Source organism: Musa acuminata, chromosome BXJ3-2 (genome assembly GCF_036884655.1).
Source record: "Musa acuminata AAA Group cultivar baxijiao chromosome BXJ3-2, Cavendish_Baxijiao_AAA, whole genome shotgun sequence".
NCBI classification, from domain to species: domain Eukaryota; kingdom Viridiplantae; phylum Streptophyta; class Magnoliopsida; order Zingiberales; family Musaceae; genus Musa; species Musa acuminata.
The window spans coordinates 27,071,423-27,092,788 of NC_088350.1; the positions used below are offsets into that span (position 1 = coordinate 27,071,423).

Genomic DNA, 21,366 nt, shown 5'->3' on the forward strand with positions numbered 1-21,366 from the left:
TTCTGAAGCTTTAAAGTGTCAAAAGCACACTTGGCAAGGCATAAAAAGCTTGAGAGGATCTTGTTGACCATCAATCAATCTGTAATTTTTGTGTCTTGCGCTGAATTGTAATCTCCTGGGGAAGAAAATTCTTTTGAGACACGACTCCTGGATACTGGACCAACCTGGGATGTCAAACACTGGATTTGAAGGACAGGATTTGGCAAGCTGCAAAGAGGCGTACAACCAAATCCCACCAGCACTCCAACTTGGGTTTGTCTTTTCCCTGAACCAACCTCGGGGTGATCCAAATGCTTATCATATTCTTTTAGACTGCACCATGAATATTTTGTTTGGTCAGAGGATGGATGATCCATATGGATGACAGCTAGGATTGGCATTTTGAATCCTTTTTGCAGCTGCTTTATATATGAAACATTAATCCACATAAACTTCTATAAGCTGCTGCATATATATGTTTATAGCCTGGTTTATCCTGATAATGCATTACATTAATTATTCTGATGAGTAGTGAGGAAACACAATTTCATGAACATGCTGCATGTAGATTTCTACATAACCTCTTGAATCCTGTGAGTATTTCATTTCGTACATGCCACAGTCTCAAATTAAGGTGGCACTCCATACCATAGTGGCCAAAGCCAAAGATTCTATGTGGTAGAACAAAATCTACGGAAAATTGCACATCGCACTCTCAGATTTGTATACTACAAAGAGATAACCCAAGTGATGTTATAAAGCAATTGTGTGTGTGTGAGGTTGGTTCTTCCACTCTCTCCAACAACATCCTTTGCTCCCTTACGTAGCCCCATTACCATCATTTTATAGGCGCCATTGCTTCTTATATAAGCTTCCAATCAATCTCCTGCCACGACAAGACAACGAAGCACACATTTCTTGCTCTTTGCTTCCAAACTCATCCTCATCAACCTCGATCACCCCAGCTTTGCGCCTTCATTCGAATACAATAGGGTTCAGTCTCTCACTCTCCGGGCTCCATCCTTCTCTCCGGTCCTCGGGGATAGGGAAGCAACGATGGCTACCGAGAAAGAAGCACAGGGTGGTTTGGAATGGCGGGTAAGTGTCCCTGAAGGATCCGCGGCGGAAATGGAGTTGGAATCCAAATGGATTCACAGGGCACGAACTTGGTTGATCCAGCTTGTGATGACGGTGGTATCGAAGGTGACGAGCTTCGGGAAGAAAGCTGGGAAGATCGGAGCTGATGATCCTCGCAAGGTCATCCATGGTGTCAAAGTCGGGATCGCACTAACGTTGGTCTCACTCTTCTACTACACCAGGCCATTGTACGACGGCGTTGGAGGATGCGCTCTGTGGGCAGTGATGACAGTGGTGGTGGTCTTTGAATTCACCGTTGGTGAGTAAACTATAAACCTATGATGACCTTGAAACTATACGCATATACAACAATTTTATGAACCCTATCCATCATTCATGTGCAGGTGGCTGCTTGTACAAAGGAATTAACAGAGCTGTAGCAACATCGACAGCCGGCACTCTTGCGGTGGGCATCCATTGGATTGCAAGTAAATCCGGAGAAAAAATGGAGCCTATTATTCTGAGTTCTTCCGTCTTTCTCCTAGGTATGACATTTTGAGGATTATACATGGAATTCTTCTTATTTTGAATCATTTTTCGTAATCTTTTTGCTCATGGATTGATTCTTTGTTGCATTCAGCTTCGGCTGCTACGTTCTCTCGATTCATACCCAACATAAAAGCACGGTTCGACTACGGAATCACCATATTTATCCTCACCTTCAGCTTGGTGGCTGTATCTGGATATCGTGTGGATGAACTGCTCCGATTGGCACAGGTGCGTATCTGCACCATCGCCATCGGTATCGCCATATGTCTCGTTGTTTGCGTTCTTGTTCGTCCCGTGTGGGCTGGCCAAGAGCTTCACCTCCTGGTTTCCCGTAACATGGATAAGCTCGCTGATTCATTAGAGGGTACGTCCTCTCTCAAAAAGATCATGACAGCTTAGTAAGACGTGGAGAATTAATTGCTTCTTTTCCAATCGCACAGGTTTAGTGGAAGACTACTTCATGAAGGATAAGAAGGTTGAAGGAGAGGTGTCGTACTCTCAAAGGTCACAGGGATATAAGAACGTCCTGAATTCCAAAGCATCTGAAGATTCACAGGCCAATCTTGCAAGATGGGAACCTGGGCATGGCAAATTTGGCTTCAAGCATCCATGGAGCCAATACCTCAAAGTTGGAGCCGCCATGCGGTACTGTGCCTACTGCATGGAAGCCCTCAATGGTTGCATCAACTCAGAGATCCAGGTTCGCATTGCCACTTCAAATAGGAAAGCTTCATATGTCATCCAAGACTCTAAACTCCGACTTATTACAGGCACCAGAGCACATGAAGCGTCATCTACGTGATGTCTGCATGAGGTTGAGTTTGGGTTCATCGAAGGTTTTGAAGGAGATATCGAGCTCCGTCAAGTCGATGAAGGAGTCGCGAAGCATTCAAGTTTTAGTAGGAGAGATGAATGATGCAGTGGAGGAGCTCCAAGTTGCCTTGCGATCACTTCCCAAACAATTAACACAGTCACCAGCAGCAGCAGCAGCAGAAGCAGCAACTATAGAGAAGAGGCATTGTGTTCCAGCAACGACGATTTCGTTAATGGAAGTCATGCCTCTCTTCACAGCAGCATCGTTACTGATAGAGGTGTCGGAGAGGGTCGGAGGAGTCGTCGATGCCGTGGGCACGTTAGCCACACTTGCGTGCTTTGAGCCCATCGACCACAAGAAGCCTTCTTCATCTGTAGTTCCTCGAGATGAAGAATCCGTGAAGCCGTCTCAAGAGGTCTAGCAGCAGCAATCTAAAGGACAACAAGAGGAGAAAATGCTTAATGCTTAATTACATGGCATGGAGATGGATCAATAAAGTTCATAGAATTAATTATATTGCCCATAGTTCAGAGAAAATAAAGGTCAAGTTGGTCAGGCTGCACAATGACCTTATTTTTTTTTCTTTTTCTGATGGAATAATATACTCAGCACTTGAGGTGCAGATTTTTTTTTAGTTGCATGCTGGAAAGGTTATTGCAGTATAACGTGCAAAGCACTTGGTAAAGTAAAGGAACAAGTTGGCAGCTTCACTGTAGCAATAAAACATGCAAATAAATCAGCCATTTAATTTAAGATATTTATCTCTACCTATTCACTCGATGTGGCAGGCAATTTGATGATGACTAACAAGTCTAACTATGATATTGTGTTTCGAATCTGGCAATCCATCTATCAATCTGGCAGTCTCTGATCTGATATGAAATCAACCAAATACCCACAATCTATAAGTCAAACATTAAAGGGGTTGACTTGGTTCTTGGCAAATTGTTCTTTTGAAAACATATACTAAGCATAACACATTCTACGAGCCCATATCACATAAAAGTTTGATTTTTGATAAATTCCTAAGGTTGATATATGGGATTATGAAATCTTATCATGGTGTCCTTTTTCTCAAATTCAAGCTGCAAGGCACACTACAGAAAATTAACAAAACATATGGAACTTCCTCCACCGTAAGTACTTACCAAGTAGAAAGAATGAAATCTGATATCTCAGCCATCTCACCATTCATGCTGATGATTCTCATTACAGCACTCGTGAAATGTTGTTATTGGTTCATCAGGAGATCAGATTTGTATTTGCCTGACGAATCCCTCTCCATTATGACATATCGGAAAGGTTGCTGTACCAGAGGCAATAAGAGACCAGTGAGAGTACCAACATTATCATGTAATGCTTTCAAGTTGTAAAGAAGACAAAAACACAATAAACTTGTGTAGATTCTATCTATAATTCTGGATCAAAAATTGTAGAATGGTAAAGGAAGACTATATTAGAAATAATAAGAAAAAACATAGATGGTTCTTAATTTGACTAGTTATTTTGCCAGCAACCGAACTCAATGGTGGGAAAAGCTCAGTCCAAATAGTTGGCACACATGATACGTTCTTGTGGTTGTAATTCTCTTAGAATATTGAAACATTGAGTTTGAACTGAAATATCTATGATGGCCATGAAGAATGTTACTGTATTTTGCTTCCTTCTGAATGGCATAAATCATATAGGACACCGAAGAATACAGATCAACAGCATAATTACATTAGTGATATTGATGAAAAACTAATACAAAGTGCCTCGTGAAAAGGTTTAAACGTTTTAACCTCTGAATTAGTTGGAATGTGAAAACAGTGTTCAAAGTGATAGTGTCCATGATAACACAGAATTAAGTTTTCACTTTGTAATGTTAGTCATGTAAGCTCGCTATCCTCCTCTCTCTGAGGATGCTAACATAAATGAAGCTGACAACTTAGTAGAGTATTTCAAGCTATTGCAAGGTCAACTATCAACTTATTTCGCAGCTAAATTCTAACCAAATAAATCTTCCTATGGGTGCACAAGAGTGCTTACCTGCCTCTAAGATTGAAACAGAAACAGTGTCAAATCCTATAATTGTGAGAACTGACTCAAATTGAGTCGGATTTGGGTGAATCATTTAGGGTAGTTGACCAAGTCACCTGCCAATTGGCTTGTGGCAGCAACGGCAGAGAAGAAGAGGAGGAAGTTGACTGGTTGACTTCGGTCAACGTTGGTCAAGTCTTATGTTTTTCCATCATCCAGTTTTTTCACCAACTCAATTTAATATGCTAATCTTTTTCCAACAATAATAATCACATATTGGCATCAGATGTGAAGATTCCTAGGACTTACCGAAACCCATAGTTACATCAGCCAGCCTCGGTGTAGTTTCCTACAGATGCCCTCCGTGAGCTACAACCAGAATCAGTTCCAGGATGGTCCTTTTAAGAAGATAAATGATCTGCTTTGATCTACATCTTACCAGGCAATAGTAACAAACAAATATAGAACTATTGTCGACATGACATTGCATACACTGGAAGAATCCGTTTGTTCAAACATTAACATCGGCATTTCCGCAAGCAAGTAATATGCAAGAAAGATAGAGAAGTTTCCGACGCATCAAGCAGCGCATATGTACGAATATTCTTCCCAGCATAATTTTGGAACTTGAGAAGCAACTTTTTTGATTTAGAAGATGGAACCCTCAGGATTTTGAGAAGCAAAAGCAATTACCAGCGACAGGGAGAGAGATGCCGTCGTAGGGAAGTCTTTGAACCTGTTGTGTTCTCCATATAAATCTCCTCGTCGAAGAAGTTGGACACTTTGGATTGCGATGACACGAGCAAACAAGCTTATTTATCAGATGCGACGTAGGACATTCGTGTGGCCAAGACGAAGGGGGAAGAGTCGTAGTTTTTGTATGCCCGTATTCTTACATTCACGTTTTTTTCTTCTTTTTATAAAGGATATAAGCTATGAAGGTTGAATTTTTTATTGGTTAAACTAATCAATGTCTTCAAATAATCTCGGATTAGATTTCAATTTCTTGATTTTAGATCATAAATGAGTTCGATAAAATATATTGAATGAGGTTCGAATTATCAATTTTTGATAAGTAGATCAAACAAATCATATATAGATTTTTAGGTGTAAAAAATATATTAAATAATATTTTAAAAAAAAATTCGGTAAATGATATTTTAATTATAAAAATATATTAAATGTAATTTAAAAATATATTGGATGATTTTTTAATAGGTGAAATTGACATATCACCACAAAATTAATATTTTAAATATAAATTTTTATTTTAGTTTCTCTAGTATATACATAAAACATTACATGGTGATAATATGCTAAACTCATTAAAGTTTAAGAGCTTGAAATAGTAAATTTTTTTATGATATATAGTTAAAATATTAATCTAATAATACAAACACTCACGTGGGAGGATTCCAGAAGGGTTGACGGAACAAAGGCAGATATTTCCGAGGACTAAAGTCCAAATTCAACAGGGTGCTTTCCGTAAAATTCCAATAAAGCCGACTCCAAATAGAAGAGCCAAAGCCCTCCCTTCTCGCCGCCGTTCCGTTGCCTTTGTCCCCCGGCGACGTCACGAGAAGCTCCTACTCTACCTAGAAATCCACCGAAACCCTAGAAATAGAACGGGCTCAGATGGCCGATCCGAGGACCTATGGGGGAGATGACGCCGATCGCAGACAGGATTCGAGCGGACGGCGGCTTTACAACCCCTACCACGATCTTCAGATCCCCCACCGCACCCTCTACGACCTCCCCACGTCCCCGGAGTTTCTCTTCCAGGAAGAATCCCTCGCCGAGCGCCGCTCCTGGGGCGAGAACCTCACCTACTACACCGGCATCGGATACCTCGCCGGGTCTGCTTCCGGCGCCTCCCTCGGCATCCGCCATGCCCTCCGATCTGCGGAGCCCGGGGATACCACGAAGATCCGCATCAACCGCATCCTCAACTCCTGCGGCCAGGACGGCCGCCGGATCGGCAACCGCTTCGGCGTCATCGGCCTCTTGTACGCCGGGCTTGAGAGCGGGATGGTCGCCGCGAGGGATAAGGACGACTGGGTCAACAGCGTCGTCGCCGGGCTCGGTACCGGGGCCCTGTTCAAGGCCGCCAACGGGCCGCGGTCGGCGGCGGTTGCCGGCGCTATCGGAGGATTGATGGTTGGAGCTGCTGTCGCGGGGAAGCAGATTATGAAGAGATACGTGCCAATCTAGGGTTCGAGCTCTTCCCTTACTTTGATCCTTTCGTTTTCTATTCATAAATGATTAATGAGTCTATGTTATTGATATACCAATTTTTGACCTTAACATGTAAGGTGGAATGACCGGAGGGTCAAGAACGATTTGTTGCAATAAGCTTATAGAAACAATTGATTTCATAGGTTACTGTTTGGTGTATTAGGATGTGTAAGTTATCATATTTTGGATTCATCGTCTGTGAGTCGGGAGCTCATCAAGATAATCCTGTGCCATTTGTTTGTGGTAAGGATACTATTTGAAAATTAATTGTTCGGGCTTTGCATCTGTGTATTAGGATCCTTCTAATAATTTTCTTTTGTATTATGCTGTTGTGGGTTCTTTGTCTGAATTTGCCTTCTCTGAGTTAGTTCTGTTGGTGTTTGTTTCTGATGAAGTCCAAAAAAAATTTCTAAACCAAATCTTTTGTTCATAACTAGGGAATAGACAGATGGCAAGGCTATCATGTATGGTGCATGAATAGCTTTGCATCGTTTATGACAATACCATGAAGTTGGATTTCCTTTTGAATAAATGAATTCTATAGACTGGGCAAAATTCTTGTACTTTTTGGAAGCTTTTTTTTTCTTAGTTTTTATTAGAATTGGTTGGAGGCTTTTCGATTGTGTTAGAGGATTTCTAGGTACATTTTTCGCATCTGGATGATGTCCTAGTTAGTGCATATATTTTATTCCTTTCCAGTGTTGCTACTTATCTAGTTGGAAGGTAACCAGATTCACATTGTTCTTGAATTCTGGAAGATGGTATTGAGACTGCTAACCTGGAGCTTTTGTGGGTTTTTTACATCATCATTTTGTTAGGTTCCATGAGAGACGAAGAATCATCTTACATTATGGCATTGTTTTTTCAATTTTATCTTACTACTGTATTGACAATTATTATCATGGAATTGTTAGCAACAGAACATAGTTTCTTCTCTAGATTCTTTGGCTGCAAAATCTACCTGTTAGGAGGCACATCAGCAACTTCACCATTTTATATAAGGATTTTTAACATTTTTAGCTAATTACCACATTTCTCTGATATTTAAGTTTCCTCTTCCCACGTTGGCCGTTCTTTTTCTTTAATATATTTTACCTCTTGCTCATGCATTCTTTCCCACATCCCTTCCCTCTTAGCAACTCTGATACAATTACACAATCAGAAAATGCATTGTACTACTAGTTTTAGTTAACACTATAATATGTTGAAACTACTTAATAAGAAATGAAAACTAAAGAAAGCAGTGCACATAGTAAGTAACGTAACTTTGAGCAAAGTCAGTTATTAGTTATTAGCTAATGATGAGATTACTTATTTCTAGTTTTCCAATCTCATTTTAAATAACTTGTTTTGCTAATACTATGTTCTAAAATAATATAATGATAAGGGCTATGTTGTATAAACATACATAGTATCATATTTAGACGTGCTATATGCTCTCTTGTCATATGGTGTGTTGGAGACTGAGCAAAAACCTATAGATTTACCCCATCAGCTGTCAAGCAAAACCCTTTAATCTAGGCACATGTTATATATTGTTATTTTTTCTCTTTTCTGATGACTAGTTAGGATTAAACAACCATATATAATGTTTTCTTAATATTGATAAATCTTGTGTACAGAGTGTGGTTTCATAATGCTGCATGTTCTCTTCTAACTTTCCATCCGAGAGTTTTTTCTTTGGCGCTTATACTTTATGGTGATCTGTAATGTTTCTGAATGGATGATGACCTAACAATTACTTTTCTTGATTAATATTGGGAACTCATCTCATATGATGATCAAAATTCCTTGTGTGGGTACACAACAAACTCCTATATGGTCTATCTCATTAGGAGACGCAAAACATGTTATGAAGTAAAACAAGAAGAACCTTTGGTTTTCTTTACACCGTCAGAGACATGTAACCCTCAATTACTGTTGAAAGAATTAAGAAAGCTTCTAACACACTTTAAGAGATAGAGATGATGGAGATCTCAAATGATGATGAGGATGGAATTTCAGAATCCTATGTGATTGACAGACTGGCACTAATTTTTGGCTGGAATTAATGTGGGATAAAGAGGGGGGGGGGGTGCGGTTTGGAGAGATTTTGTGTTCTTTGTTATGTTCAAATGTTGAACTTGGATGGAGATTGCTTCTGTTTTTAATTTTTTTTCTTGTGGTAACAGTTACGTTTAGGGTCAAAGGTCAGGAGGTACTCGTGTACCTGTGAAAGTAGAGAAACATTACTGTAGGGATAACTGCTTGCATTTCTTCAGTTTTATTTTCGACAATTATGTGAATTGTGAGTGGCGTAACAGCTATTTGAAAGATAGGGAAAAAAATGTTTATATTCATGAGCAAAGAAATAAGATGAGGAAAATTGTTTGAGATGGGATGAACAGGCCCAGAAAAAGATCATAGAATCTCTTTTAAACGAGATGAGTTGATTAAGGTTAACAGTATGAGAAGAGGTAGAGGGAGGCATAACTGAACATCATTGGTAGTAAAAAGATCTCTGATTACTCTTATTTGTAGTTACTGATATCGCCATAGAGTGAAGATTATGACTTGTCATGTTTACAATAACCTTATCAATTGGTACAACAGTAGTATGGACAGCAAACTGTGCGATTGAAACATGGCATATTACAATTACTTTTGACTGCTCAAAGGGAGAAATTGTTTTAGATGGTTTGATTAGAAGGAAACGAGTTAAAACATGCATGATAGGGTTCAACACGAAAATACTAAACTTCAAATCTGATGATCATTTTCTATTGACTTACACCTTGATTTTCACTGATGCATTTTAAGTCTGTGTTACTTTCATCTTTTGTAATTGAACTGTCTAAATAGTGATGAGCTAAGCTTCTTCTTTTGCACATTGACAGCATGATTGTGGTTCTATTATTTTATATTTAATATTCATCCTTTATGGCCATAGTATTTAAACTTAGTTTTATTATAATTCAGGTTTTTTTCGAGTATTTACCGAAGGGAGATTTGATAATCTTGCTATATGGTTGCTAAGCAATTTAGTTGGTTTGATCTTTAAATCTTCTAGTCTTTTACTGATTCTACCCTGTTGTCGACATACATTATCTCCATCAACATAAGCAACAATATAGCAGTTGATATCTTTTCATTATTGGTCTGTCTGGTTGTTCTTTAGAATAAAGAGGTTCTACATAAGCAATAGACTAGCTATATATTATGATTGGTGAGCAAGCTTAGTTCATTGTTCTTGTACAGTCCTTTTTCCTTTCCATGTATATTACTGTGCCACGCGTTGTGTTTTCACTTAGGTAGAATTACAGACATTTGTGGTCTATCTTTGCTGTAGGAAACTTGCGTTATATTCTGAACCAGATGAGTTGTGGGGTTGGAGACAATTGGATCGGTTGTCACCTACTTGAGTCTGGTTGGATGTCTTTTTATTAGAACCACATGGAAGATGTCGTAGTGATGATATTTTAAGAAAAGCTTTGCATGAAAGGGATTCGAAGGAAAGAATTGTATCATGTTAAGTTATTCATACATTCTAAAAGGCATCTGATGTCCCTTTTAGATTTCAGTGGTAGCACGTTCTTCGCAAGCATGCATACTCTTTGCGACCTTTTGACGTTGGCATGGTTTAGGTGGTCGGTGTCGGTGGCCAGTAGTTCTTTTGAGTGGGATCCTGTGTCATCAACATGACTATGCCAATGGTAATTGGACCGCCGAAGGAGCAGGTGAGATCTTCCGATGTGGGTCTATTATTGACGGGGATGCGAACTAGCGAACATGCACTGTGGTATCTCCGAGATTTAACTGGGGGCGTTAGATCAAGGCTTTTATTTTGTTTTCTTGGTTTCTTTGGGCGCAATTGTATATAGTTAGCAGAGGCTCGAGTTTCTTAAGAGTACACCTACCGGTGCTTGATGAAATGCCGTGAGGCATCAATCAAGCATTCACAAGTTTACAAAGGCAAGAATAGTTGATGTTATATTCTTTTATTGATAATTCGTGTGAAGATGTCACGATGATGATATTATCACATCAGAAGGCAGTAAGTGGGTGTTTGGAAATGGTGTTTGACCGTGTTTGACTCATTGTTTTGGAACAACACTCGCAATAAATATATGAACGAAATGTTTTTATTTATTTGAAAATTAAAATATAATTAGTTCGAAAAATGGGAAAAATATTCAAATAGAATTCAGACGGTCGAATAGAGAAAGGTTAGGGGCAAATAATCTCTCTCTTATCCGTATAATTCAGTGATGGGGCAGTTCGATTATTTTATTTGCACACCGACCGGTGGATGGAAAAGAATCTCATGTTTCACACGTACTTCCAAATGCATTCGATTTTATTTCAAGTTTCTTGTCCCAAGACAGGAACTCGGGGTTGGTCGCTACGCTGTCTCCGCGTGGTCCTCACAGTTTCCAGTTTGATAACATTATTTCACTTGGATCGAAATTCGACAGATGGTGGGGACCATTTGGAAGAGGACGTCTCGTCGGCAATGTCAATCCCTGGCCACCATCCCACGCCGCTGCGAGTGGCCAAACCCAGAGCTCAGGGCTCAACATGGAAGCCGGCAGAAGGTGGGAGGAGATGCAGGTGGACTGCCTGGTCAATATCTTCCGCCGGCTCGCCCTCGACGACCTCACCCTCTCGGTGCCCTTCGTCTGCAAGTGCTGGTGGCGCGCCTCCCTGGATCCCTCCTGCTGGAGGCTCCTCGACTTCCGCTCCCTCGACTTCATGCCCTGGAGCCCCTTCAGCCGGAGCTTCACGTCCCTCTACCGCCTCAAGACCCTCTCCTTCTCCCACTTCATGCGGCTCGTGGTCGACCGCAGTCGCGGATCCGCGGAGAAGCTCATCTTTCCCTTGTCCTTCGGCGCATCCATCCAAGACCTGGTCTACGTCTCCATCAAGTGAGTGCAAGTATGGTCCCTCTTTCTCCTTCTGCCCTCGTCGTCACCCATGTCCGCCGTGTTCAATGAACATCCTCTTCCCCTTCCTCCAAATTCTCAGATGCCCACGGTTAAAGTCTCTTGCTTTGCCTGATAACTTGATGGTAGAGGATGACCTCCGCATCCCGGATCTCGTCGGAAGTTGGAGAGATCTGGAGCAGCTCGAGATGGAGACCAAACCCTCCTCGTTCCTGCGAGTGATCGCCGAGATCGGCCGCTACTGTACCAAATTCTCCCGGCTCAAGGTGCGCGGTCTGATCGACAAGGAAGACGCCAAGGCCATCGTGGATCGTCTGCCGCACCTGAAGTACTTGGAGCTCAGCAAATCCTACTTGACCAAGGATGAGCTGGTGGTGATCATAAGCGGCTGCAGAAAGCTAGAGAGACTGATCGTGAGGGATTGCCTCGGGTTTCAGGCAGACGACGAGGTCCTAAGATTGGCATCAAGGATCACCAGATTCGAACACGAGGGTTCCAAACTGCTCGATGATTATGGATACGAAACGGATGAATCGGAACAGCAGACGGGATTTTTCTACTGGTGATGAAAACTGTGTGTTCTTTGTTCTATTTTTCTCCAGCGGACACGCCTTCTCGGAATAAATGGATTATAATAGTGTTCATCTCATCTCTTTCCTAAGTCACACAGCTCAAAATCTTAGTAACTAGTACAAGCATTTATATTAAAATCTCAATAATGATGAAACTGAAATATATAGTTTTATTTATCTTAATATAATCGATTTTATCGATGAAAATATAAAAATAAAAATAAAAAAAATAATTTTAATATTTCGATTGATAGTATCGGACGACATTGATAGTTGTATCACGAGGAGCCATAGGTGGTTGTTGCCTATAGGGAGAGCTACAATGAGAGTTAAGGATTGCTTTACATATATGTCGACGTCGATGAAGTTGTCGAGTAATCCTTTCATCGCTTTGCATTTGCGTCGACGGGCCTTTCACAGCTCGTCAACAATGTCGATGTTGATGCAGATGTAGAGCTACGAAAGAGTCGCTCGGGTGGCTATTGTAGACAAAGAGAGTGACAACAAGAGTTTAGGGTTGCATTTCATTTACATCGATGCCAACGCAGAAACAAAGTTACCCTTACCTCTCACCATTGCTTTCCTTATCCACAAAAGCTACTAGAGCTGTTCTTTTGTTGCTTCGCATTTGCGTTAGCATCGATGCACTTGCTGAACAGCCCTTTCATCACGTTGCATCTATGTCGACGTAATTACTAAGCGATAAAACGATCATCAATTCAAATGTCAAGCGGTCCTTTTGCTACTCGACAACTACATCGATGTCGATGTAGATGTAGAGTGACGAAAGGGTCATTCGACATCTACACTAGTGCTGACATAGATGTGAAGTGTATGAAAGGATCGCTCGACAAGTATGTTGACGTCAACATAAATATAGAACAGCTCTTACCTCTCAGTGTCACTCTCCCCATCCATAACAATCACTTATGGCTCCCAATGATGACATAGTCCACCATCATCAATGTTGTCTCTCATGTCACCGTCAATCAGAATATTAAAATTATCTTTCTATCTTTCATCTTTATATTTTTATTAATAAAATTGATAATATTATGATAAATAAAATAAGATGTTTCACTGCAAATCGATAATACATGCCGTACTCATGTATTACTCAAAATACATGAGTAATATATGTAATTAGCCCTCCTTCTGGTCTCTTGTCGGTCACGTGAAGGACGACAATCTCAGACATGATGCTCTTCAGGAGATACGTACGGCATTAACTCTGTTGCAGCTGCTAATAAGAAGGGGTAGGATGGCATTAGAAGCCATATACTAATGGCAATATAAACATATCTAAGCAAATTGCAGAAGTAACAAAGCAAATGGGCGAATCTCTTAAAAAATACCCTAATTTTAGTATTTTCTAAACATGAACCTTCCTTCTCAAATTTTAAAAACAATGATCTCTAAAAGGTGATGTACCAAATTTGCCCCACCGAACAGTATCGGTTGAATCTCAGATTTTAATGATAAAACTAATTGATAATATTTATGATTTGATCTGTATTTTTGAGTAACGTAGGAAGCTTCGATCAGGGAGAGACAATTAAAGTAGGAAGAATCATGTTGGGCCAAAGAGAAACATGTCAGAAGATTAGATGTCGAGCCAAAGGATCGATCGACGTATCGGTAGAAGGCTTCACGCCATGGGTTCGGGCATTGGGCCAAGAAGAACGAAAATTACACTAAGAAAATCAGAGTTGCGGAGGTCAACTAGCCGATTGGGCAATAGACCATAAGAGAAGACGATGCGTCTAAGAATCGGACGAAGCGTCGATGAACCAATGACATGCCTGACAACATGATTCAAGCTTTGTAATAATTGTCTAAGATTGAAGTAGATTTTAATTGTGCAGGATTAACTATGATAGCAATCAAGGCATAAAGCAAAATGAAGTTCCGGAGTCAAGAACGAGATTTCGTTGGGAGTTCGAGAGTTCGTCGGAAGTTCGGACGTTTGTTGGAAGTTCTACTGGAATTGACCGAGAAGTTCAGGAGCTTACTAAAGAAGCTCATCGGAACTCATCAAGAAGATCGTCGTGAAGTCCAAAAGTTTACTAGGAGTCTGTTGGAACATTGCCGAGAAATCGTCGGAAGCTTGCCGAAAGAAACATAGGCTTATTGAACTTATTTAGCTTATTGTATGCCTTAAATTTCGTAGTTAGCACATAATTCGGAAAGAATTGGGCCAACCTAATTAGGGGTCAGTTGGGCCGGGCTATGTTGGGCCAAGTGAAAGGTCCGAACAGTGATCCAATAGGTGGCATCGTCATGGCACAGTCTCTGAGACTATGTCAGGCGGTGGTACTGCCCAGACTCAGCCTCCGAGACTGTCAGGCGATGGTACCGCCCAGCACAGGCGATGGTACCGCTAGGACCCAAAAAACCCAGGATGAGAGTTTTTTTTGCTCTAATTTTGAATCTAATTGAGGGCTATAAATACCCCTTACTTCTCAGTCGATAAAGTAAGAGAAGTGATAAGAACTGATTCGAAACTATAGTGAAATAGCTTGCAAAAGTTGAGAGTTCACCTCCATCGTTTCTAAGTGTGAAAGTTTGTAAAAGGAGCGTGAACCACTTGTAAAAGTTCTGTAACGGGGTAATTGATCTTTGCCCTTCAAGAAAGATAAATAGTTAAAGCCGATGATCTTATTGGAGGAAGTATTGGGAGTGGATGTTGGTTGGACGATCGAACAACTATAAAATTGGCGTGTATTTCTCTTGTTTGCATTTTTATTGTTGTCATTTATATATTGCAAACTACTTTACTTACTTCTTAAGTATGCTTCCGTATGCTTTCAATTTCAAGTTATATTTCCGAAATAGACTTTAATTGAATGAAAATTTTTTAAAACCGATGATTTTATCCACTACACTAATTAACCTCCCCCCTCTTAGCATCGACTCGTTCCTAACAGTGTCAACTTGTTTATTGTCAATATGTTGTACCGATCAAAGTCACCTTATGGATTCATCTTTTTTAATTTTACATTTTGATTATAAAATCAATTAATAAGTTTGATAAACTAATATATTTTTTAGACAATAGACATAAAAAATATTTTAATAATAGATTTAGAAAATCAAATAGTAACTAGAGAGTCGAACATCACATCGAAATATTATCATGGATATCGAACCGGAGGAATAATCGATATGCTAAGGAACTGACTTTGTGCTAGAGGTTCAAATATTGTGTTTAAATGATCAAATATGACGTCAGAAGATTGGATGTCATAACAAAGTCGATATGCTAAATGATTGAATGATATGTTAGAGAATAAAATGATATATCAAAAATTCGAACGAAGTTTTCACATGATAGAAGAGTGGATAATATGCCAAAAACTTTAGAACAGGTGTCGACGTACTAATAATCACTTTCTTAATTATTTATTATTCATGTTTTTCATGAGTAGTCATATGAACACATTACAGATTTCGACGTAGGGAGGAGCATTGCCTATTACTTAGTAGAGTTCATCGAGGATCTTGAGTTTTATACATTTTCAGTTTAGCCATTAAGACTTGAAACTTTTTTGTAAAACATAAATATTTATGAATCTTTAAAATTTATTTTAATTAAAGTGATTACTATTTGTAAAACATAAATAGTTGTGATTCTTTGCAAGCATATCAGCATGTATTTGTAAAGGAAAAAAAAAAATGAGCTCGAGATACGATAGTTATACTGAATGAGTATAACCTAATATAGACGATGACAACCAGCATTTGTCAATGATTATGTGCTTCTCTCATATGACAAATAATGGTGATGAACTCTTATGCTCTACTCCAACGACGATGAAATCCTCTAATCCTCTTTAGGAGCAAAAGACGACGATATCTTTTCATCTTTGTTGACAGTATCATTGAGTGTCGACAACCCATTTCCTCTCAGGGGACGATAACCTTATTATCGCTTTGGCAACATTATCTCCTCTTGGATTACAAATGAGGGTATCTTCTTCGACGACGACATCATGTCATCAACCATAAAAGTAAACTATTAAGGTTTTTCACAACATAACTCAAAAATTGAGGCACATATATTTAAATAAGATTCATAAAGACCAACATATCCTCTAAAAAATCAAGTAATGTTTTATTTAAATATTTCATTCTCAACATTTTAAGAGTGCCAATTACACTCAAAATTTACGATTTAAAAAAATTAATAAAAATATTAATTTTTTTATAATTTAGAAAATTCACGCAAAAAATATTTTGAAGTAAGGTATTTTTTATAGCATTCAACAGTGCAAAACTCTTGTCCCGAGGTATCTCCAATTTAGGTATCTTTTTAGGTATCTTTTATAGCATTTCCAATTTAGGTATCTTTTTACGTGTCTCGTGGCCATTTGGACCCCATAGCGCTCCATCCAAGAGGTGGATGACGCGTGGGAATGCCCCATAAGATGAAGTGGGTAAACGTCCCATTGACTTTTGCTGGAGCCATCATCGTCGTCTTCTCCTCGTCTCTCTGGAATCCTCACAGAACTTGGTGGTGGTGGCACCGAGAGATCTTTAGGGATGGAGAGGTTGTCGAAGAATCTGTGCCTCGAGATCTTTCGCTTGTTGGACTGCACCTCCCTCGCCGCAGCTGCCCACGGTCCGTCCTCGGCTCCCTTCCTGTTCGTGGTTCTTGCTTGATTCTTTCTTTTCGTTCTTCTTCTTCTTCTTCATCGAAACTTTCTCCATACGGAATGAATTCCTCAATAGATCTACGTATCTTGTTGCGATCATATTCATGTCCTCGGAATTGATAGGAAGTTATCCTTCTCATAATAATGATTTCTGGAGCGCACTCAGTGCACAAGCCGCATCTTTGTTCTCTTTCATGCACTTTTTCTACCTAATTTCTAATTGCTAATCTCATCCATCTGGTTAATTTTCTTTAACACTCTTCATGGCGATGGAAACTGTAGTGTGCAGAGAGTGGAGGAGATTGGCATCCGATGATGAACTGTGGTCCGATCTATTTAAGAAAAGATGGGGAAGCGACTGTGCTGCATCTTATGCCCCGACGGGTTCCAAATCCTGGAAGGACGTTTATGCAGTGAGACTGGCATCTGAGGATGATGCATCGTGGTACAGACTCTTTAAGAAAAGATGGGGAAGCGGCAATGCTGTATTTTATGCCCCGAGGGGTTCCAAATCCTGGAAGGATGTTTATGAAGCGCACGACCGATGTGATCTGCTTGACCTGTAAGTTTTCTCTTCTCATCCGTTGTTGAGTGAGGTCTCTCTACAGCCTGTCTTCATTTCCATGCTCAGAACGAAACCATGGGATGTTGCACCTCAGGGACTTCAAGCTCATAAGAAAAGGTGGAGATTACTATGTCACCCGCGGGGACTACATCCATAAGTATGTGCCCTCAGGTGAGGGAGCAAAGCTTCCACCGGGATTTGGTGACAGAAAGAAGATTGATTCTGCTTCCTCGGAGGAAGATGAATGAGTCCGTGCTGGTACTACATGTTGTGCAGCTAATCTTGATACAGATACAAACTGATTGATTCTGCTATACTCCTGTGCATAATGAAGTCAAAATTTGAGCAACAGTTGTCTTAAGCAGCACAAGAGAAGTCTTCTGTTGTTGGAGGAGAGAAGACTTGGAAGTCAAAGTATAGATACTTAAAAATCAACAAACCATATAATAAACCTAATAGTTAATTTAAATTAATTATATTATTTATATAAAAATTAAATTCTTCTATTCAACTAACCACAATTCAAGTATAAGCCCTTTTGTATATCCACACATATAGATCCCGAACAATTTCTTTCATCTTTTATTCTTAATATATCTAAATTCATTAGAGAGAAATTAAAGGAATACTCAAAGCTTTTTCTTCATATATATGTATTCATAAAATATACAAATTTTAATTTTAATATGTATTTTTTGCACAAAAGGAAACCTTTCCATTCTTAGGATTTCTTGTCATGTTCAATAATCCAAAAATACTTATCAACCCTAATATAAACCAATACTAATGTGCAGATTGTTCATATCATTCCTTAAAATATACTTTATCATATTAACTATTGGAAACTCTTCAAGCTACTATTGAGGTTGATCTATTACTATACAAATAGACTGTACATGTACAGGCTTGAGACACTGTTCTTTTAACGTGTAGGGTGTAAATGTGGTAAGGTTTTAGGATTAGAGTCTAAGGATTAGTTTATAAGGTGTTCTTTAGGGGTCAGTGTTAAAGGTTTAGAGGGTTAAATTGTATATGATTGAGGTTTACAGCGCATCGGCTGTTAAATTTGGGAGACACACTCTTAACATAATATTACACTTTGAAAGACTCTCCCTAAGAGAAAGGCTGTCAGGTGATGGATGGGAGTCAGAGATGTGAACCAATGCATGACGTTGGTCTTTATGGTTTCGAGGCGTGAGGTTGACGCAGTCATAATTTCCACTGTTGTTGTGTTCCTCGTTTTCCTCCCAAGCAAAACCCTAAGAGACCCATCGACCCATACATACCTCATGAACCCTAAGCCTCCATCAAGCTGAACAGCCGTTCAAGTGTGTGATTGGATCTCCACAATATCGTATGTGTCAATGCCACACGTATTCTATTCCCCCAGCTTTCGTATGTGTCTCTCTTCTCTGCATCTTTGTGTTGTTTGGAACTAAACACCAGTGTGTGATTGGATCTCCACAATATCGCTGCGAGGAAACTTGCACAAGTGAATGATAAGAGAGGTGTTCCTTCGTTCTTGATCATGCTGCAAGCCAGCTCTCACGCAGGCTTCCAGAATCCTCGAGTGCAGGCTTACAGCTATCAGATCATATGAGATGACAAGTGCTTTACATCACAGAGATCTGATAAGTTTATGTGGATCTCGGAAAACGAACTATACAGTGTGAGATGGCACCCAAAAAATTCACGACAAACTGATGGGTAATACCTCCTGGTTTTCCACCTTGACAACCCATCAGAAGAGTCAACAGTGTTCTTATTGTATATTGCGATGAAACCTTTGTAAAGCAAAAGGACTCGAGAACACTTATCAAGATGGGAAAGATTTTGATCGACTACGACCTGATAAGTGTTCGTATGGTTTTACTTGAAGCACAAGAAGCACCAAAAAGAGACGGAGAAGAATTGGATGGAAGATGTACATTTCAACATATATATGGATTGTTGTCTAGTTGATAACCATCTGCTAACTTGGAAGATAAAACCATCGGTTGGTGAAGTAGAAACCGGATGAGAAGAACAAACAAGGGTTATATTTAACAAGATCGATAAGATCTGACATCAGGAAGAGGGAAAAAGGAAGGAAGAAAGAAAGAAAGATCCATTCTTTCTGAATGCAATGATAAGGTAATGATGAAACTCTTTTTTCTTCTTCCTAGAAGACAGAATGAAAGAGCTGGTCAAGATCCACCATCATTACACCAATCCTTTTTCTCTTTCCTTGACGATCAGAAATCAAGAAAACCAAGATAGCAATAAGAACAGCACAAAGGAAACCGCAATCAAGAACAAGAAGGTGAAGAAGGCAGACCTGTGCATGGATGTCAAGATTACCCATGAAGATGGAAGCTGTGATTGGGGGGAATGAAGCCTGGTCCGAGATCTCCCAGATGTAAAAGAAGAGGAAAGAAGATACAAGATCTATTGATCTCATGTTATGGACGCCTCGAGCCAGACGACATTCCCCTCAAAGGAAAAGCTTCCTCGTTCTTCCTTCTTTCTCCCCCCCTCAAGTCTCGGATTTCAGTCTGCGGATGGGAACAGAGAAGAGACCCGAAAGAAAGAGAGAGAGGGTGGTGATGATAGGTGAAATGATTACCTTAGAGAGAGAGAGAGAGAGAGTACTTGGGGGTGGAGTCTGGAAATGGAAGATAAATAGCAGTAAGGGAAGGGGTGGTAGAGAGACGAGGAGTGAAGCCCATAAATCAAGCTGCAGGTGACCCAAACCTCTACAGTTGGATTTCAGAGCTGACCCACAGGTTCTCTCTCTCTCTCCTCTTGGATTAAAACTGGTCTGCAGCTCCTTGAGAACATTGCCACAACCCATACATTTCCGTCTATCCATCGACGGCCATCAAAACCCAGGAAAAAGTAAACGTCGATTCCGCCACCCTGCAGTCTGCAGCTGTGCAACATAGTACTGCTATACGTAACAGTGTTGAACTAGGGAGAGAAGACGTCCCTCTCTCTCTCTCGCTTCGTCTCCTGACCTCGGAATTCGAAACCTACTCCACCGTTCCACTTGCCCGGTCCTCCCTATAAATAAACATCGTCCCTTCTCTGAGGAAAAAGCTGTGAAGAGTGGTTGGAAAGGATCATTGTGATTATTGTCTGAGGAGGAGGCCGAGAGACCTCAGAGCTTTTACTTGCACCGCAGCAGGAATATGATCGATTTGATGCCAAGTATTAGATGCTGATCAAGGTGTTCCGTGTGCCTTGGGATTTTGAGCTCATAGAACTTCGAAAACAAGGCTTCTGCAGCACGCCTTCAGAAAGAGAGAGAGAGAGAGAGAGGTGTTTGGTCTTTGATATCAGTGCTCCGTGCTTGATTTCCTGGTTGCAGATTTGAGAGACGACCTTGGCAGTGACACACGAGCCCAATGTTTAGCTAGATTGAGACAGCAGAACAGGTCATGGTGCATCGTTGTGGCAAGCAAAGCCAAAGAGGCGATCACATGTCGCGTCTTGCGCGGCGCTCTTCGTGTAGGGCGTTGAGTCACCACTCTGTAGTCCATGAACGCAGCATGGTGTTCATGGTAAGCAAGGTAGCTCATCTTGAGCTCCTTTCTCTGCTGACGTTCATCATGCTGCAGATGCTCTCGAGCTCTTTGGAGTGGTCAATGGAGCTTGTGAGGGGTTGTCTGTGATCCGGATCTCAAGTCCAGAGCTACCATAGGCTGATGTAATCACTACCCTGTACCTGAATGCCTCTCTCTCTGACCCTGGAGAACCACAAATCCCTACAGTCTGAAGACCCAACTAAGAGCCTCTAATTATTCTGACTCTGACAAGACCTTAAAGAACATAGGTTGATTGTTTGATATCCTCTCTTGACAATGTTTGACAAGACCCAACTAAAGCTCATCAAGTGTTTTTTCATGTGATCAAACTTGATTCTTCTTAATTGCACAGCTTAATTTGTGCTTGTATGATTCAGATTGATCATAAAAGAGGCTCTTCTTAGCTGGAA

General features: G+C 40.3%; 2 protein-coding genes and 1 long non-coding RNA gene across 6 annotated transcripts; 2 read left to right on the forward strand and 1 right to left on the reverse strand.

Moving 5' to 3' along the window:
* Positions 1-860: 860 nt before the first annotated feature.
* On the forward strand, positions 861-2,840 carry LOC135631419 (aluminum-activated malate transporter 10-like). Its single transcript, XM_065139079.1, has 5 exons — positions 861-1,375; positions 1,461-1,601; positions 1,697-1,969; positions 2,046-2,305; positions 2,376-2,840. Exons 1-5 carry the CDS (start codon positions 1,036-1,038, stop codon positions 2,838-2,840), a joined length of 1,479 nt encoding a protein of 492 aa, XP_064995151.1. The 5' UTR covers positions 861-1,035.
* Positions 2,299-5,320, reverse strand: LOC135631420 (uncharacterized). The gene is made up of 3 exons (XR_010494385.1): positions 5,135-5,320; positions 3,568-3,725; positions 2,299-2,850 (listed from the first exon to the last, which is right to left on the reverse strand). It is a non-coding gene; the product is annotated as an uncharacterized LOC135631420 (long non-coding RNA).
* Positions 5,321-5,959: 639 nt separating this feature from the next.
* LOC103975901 (mitochondrial import inner membrane translocase subunit TIM23-1) lies at positions 5,960-12,247 on the forward strand. 4 transcript variants are annotated; one of them, XM_065140160.1, is made up of 3 exons: positions 6,519-6,653; positions 11,131-11,580; positions 11,681-12,247. In XM_065140160.1, exons 2-3 carry the CDS (start codon positions 11,234-11,236, stop codon positions 12,162-12,164), a joined length of 831 nt encoding a protein of 276 aa, XP_064996232.1. In that variant the 5' UTR covers positions 6,519-6,653; positions 11,131-11,233; the 3' UTR covers positions 12,165-12,247. The 4 variants fall into 4 exon arrangements, with proteins under 4 accessions (XP_064996234.1, XP_064996233.1, XP_064996235.1 ...); XM_065140162.1 differs by lacking the exon at positions 11,681-12,247 and having other exon boundaries at positions 5,960-6,653; positions 11,131-11,269; XM_065140161.1 differs by lacking the exons at positions 11,131-11,580; positions 11,681-12,247 and adding an exon at positions 10,005-10,256 and having other exon boundaries at positions 5,960-6,653.
* The last annotated feature ends 9,119 nt before the right edge of the window (positions 12,248-21,366 follow it).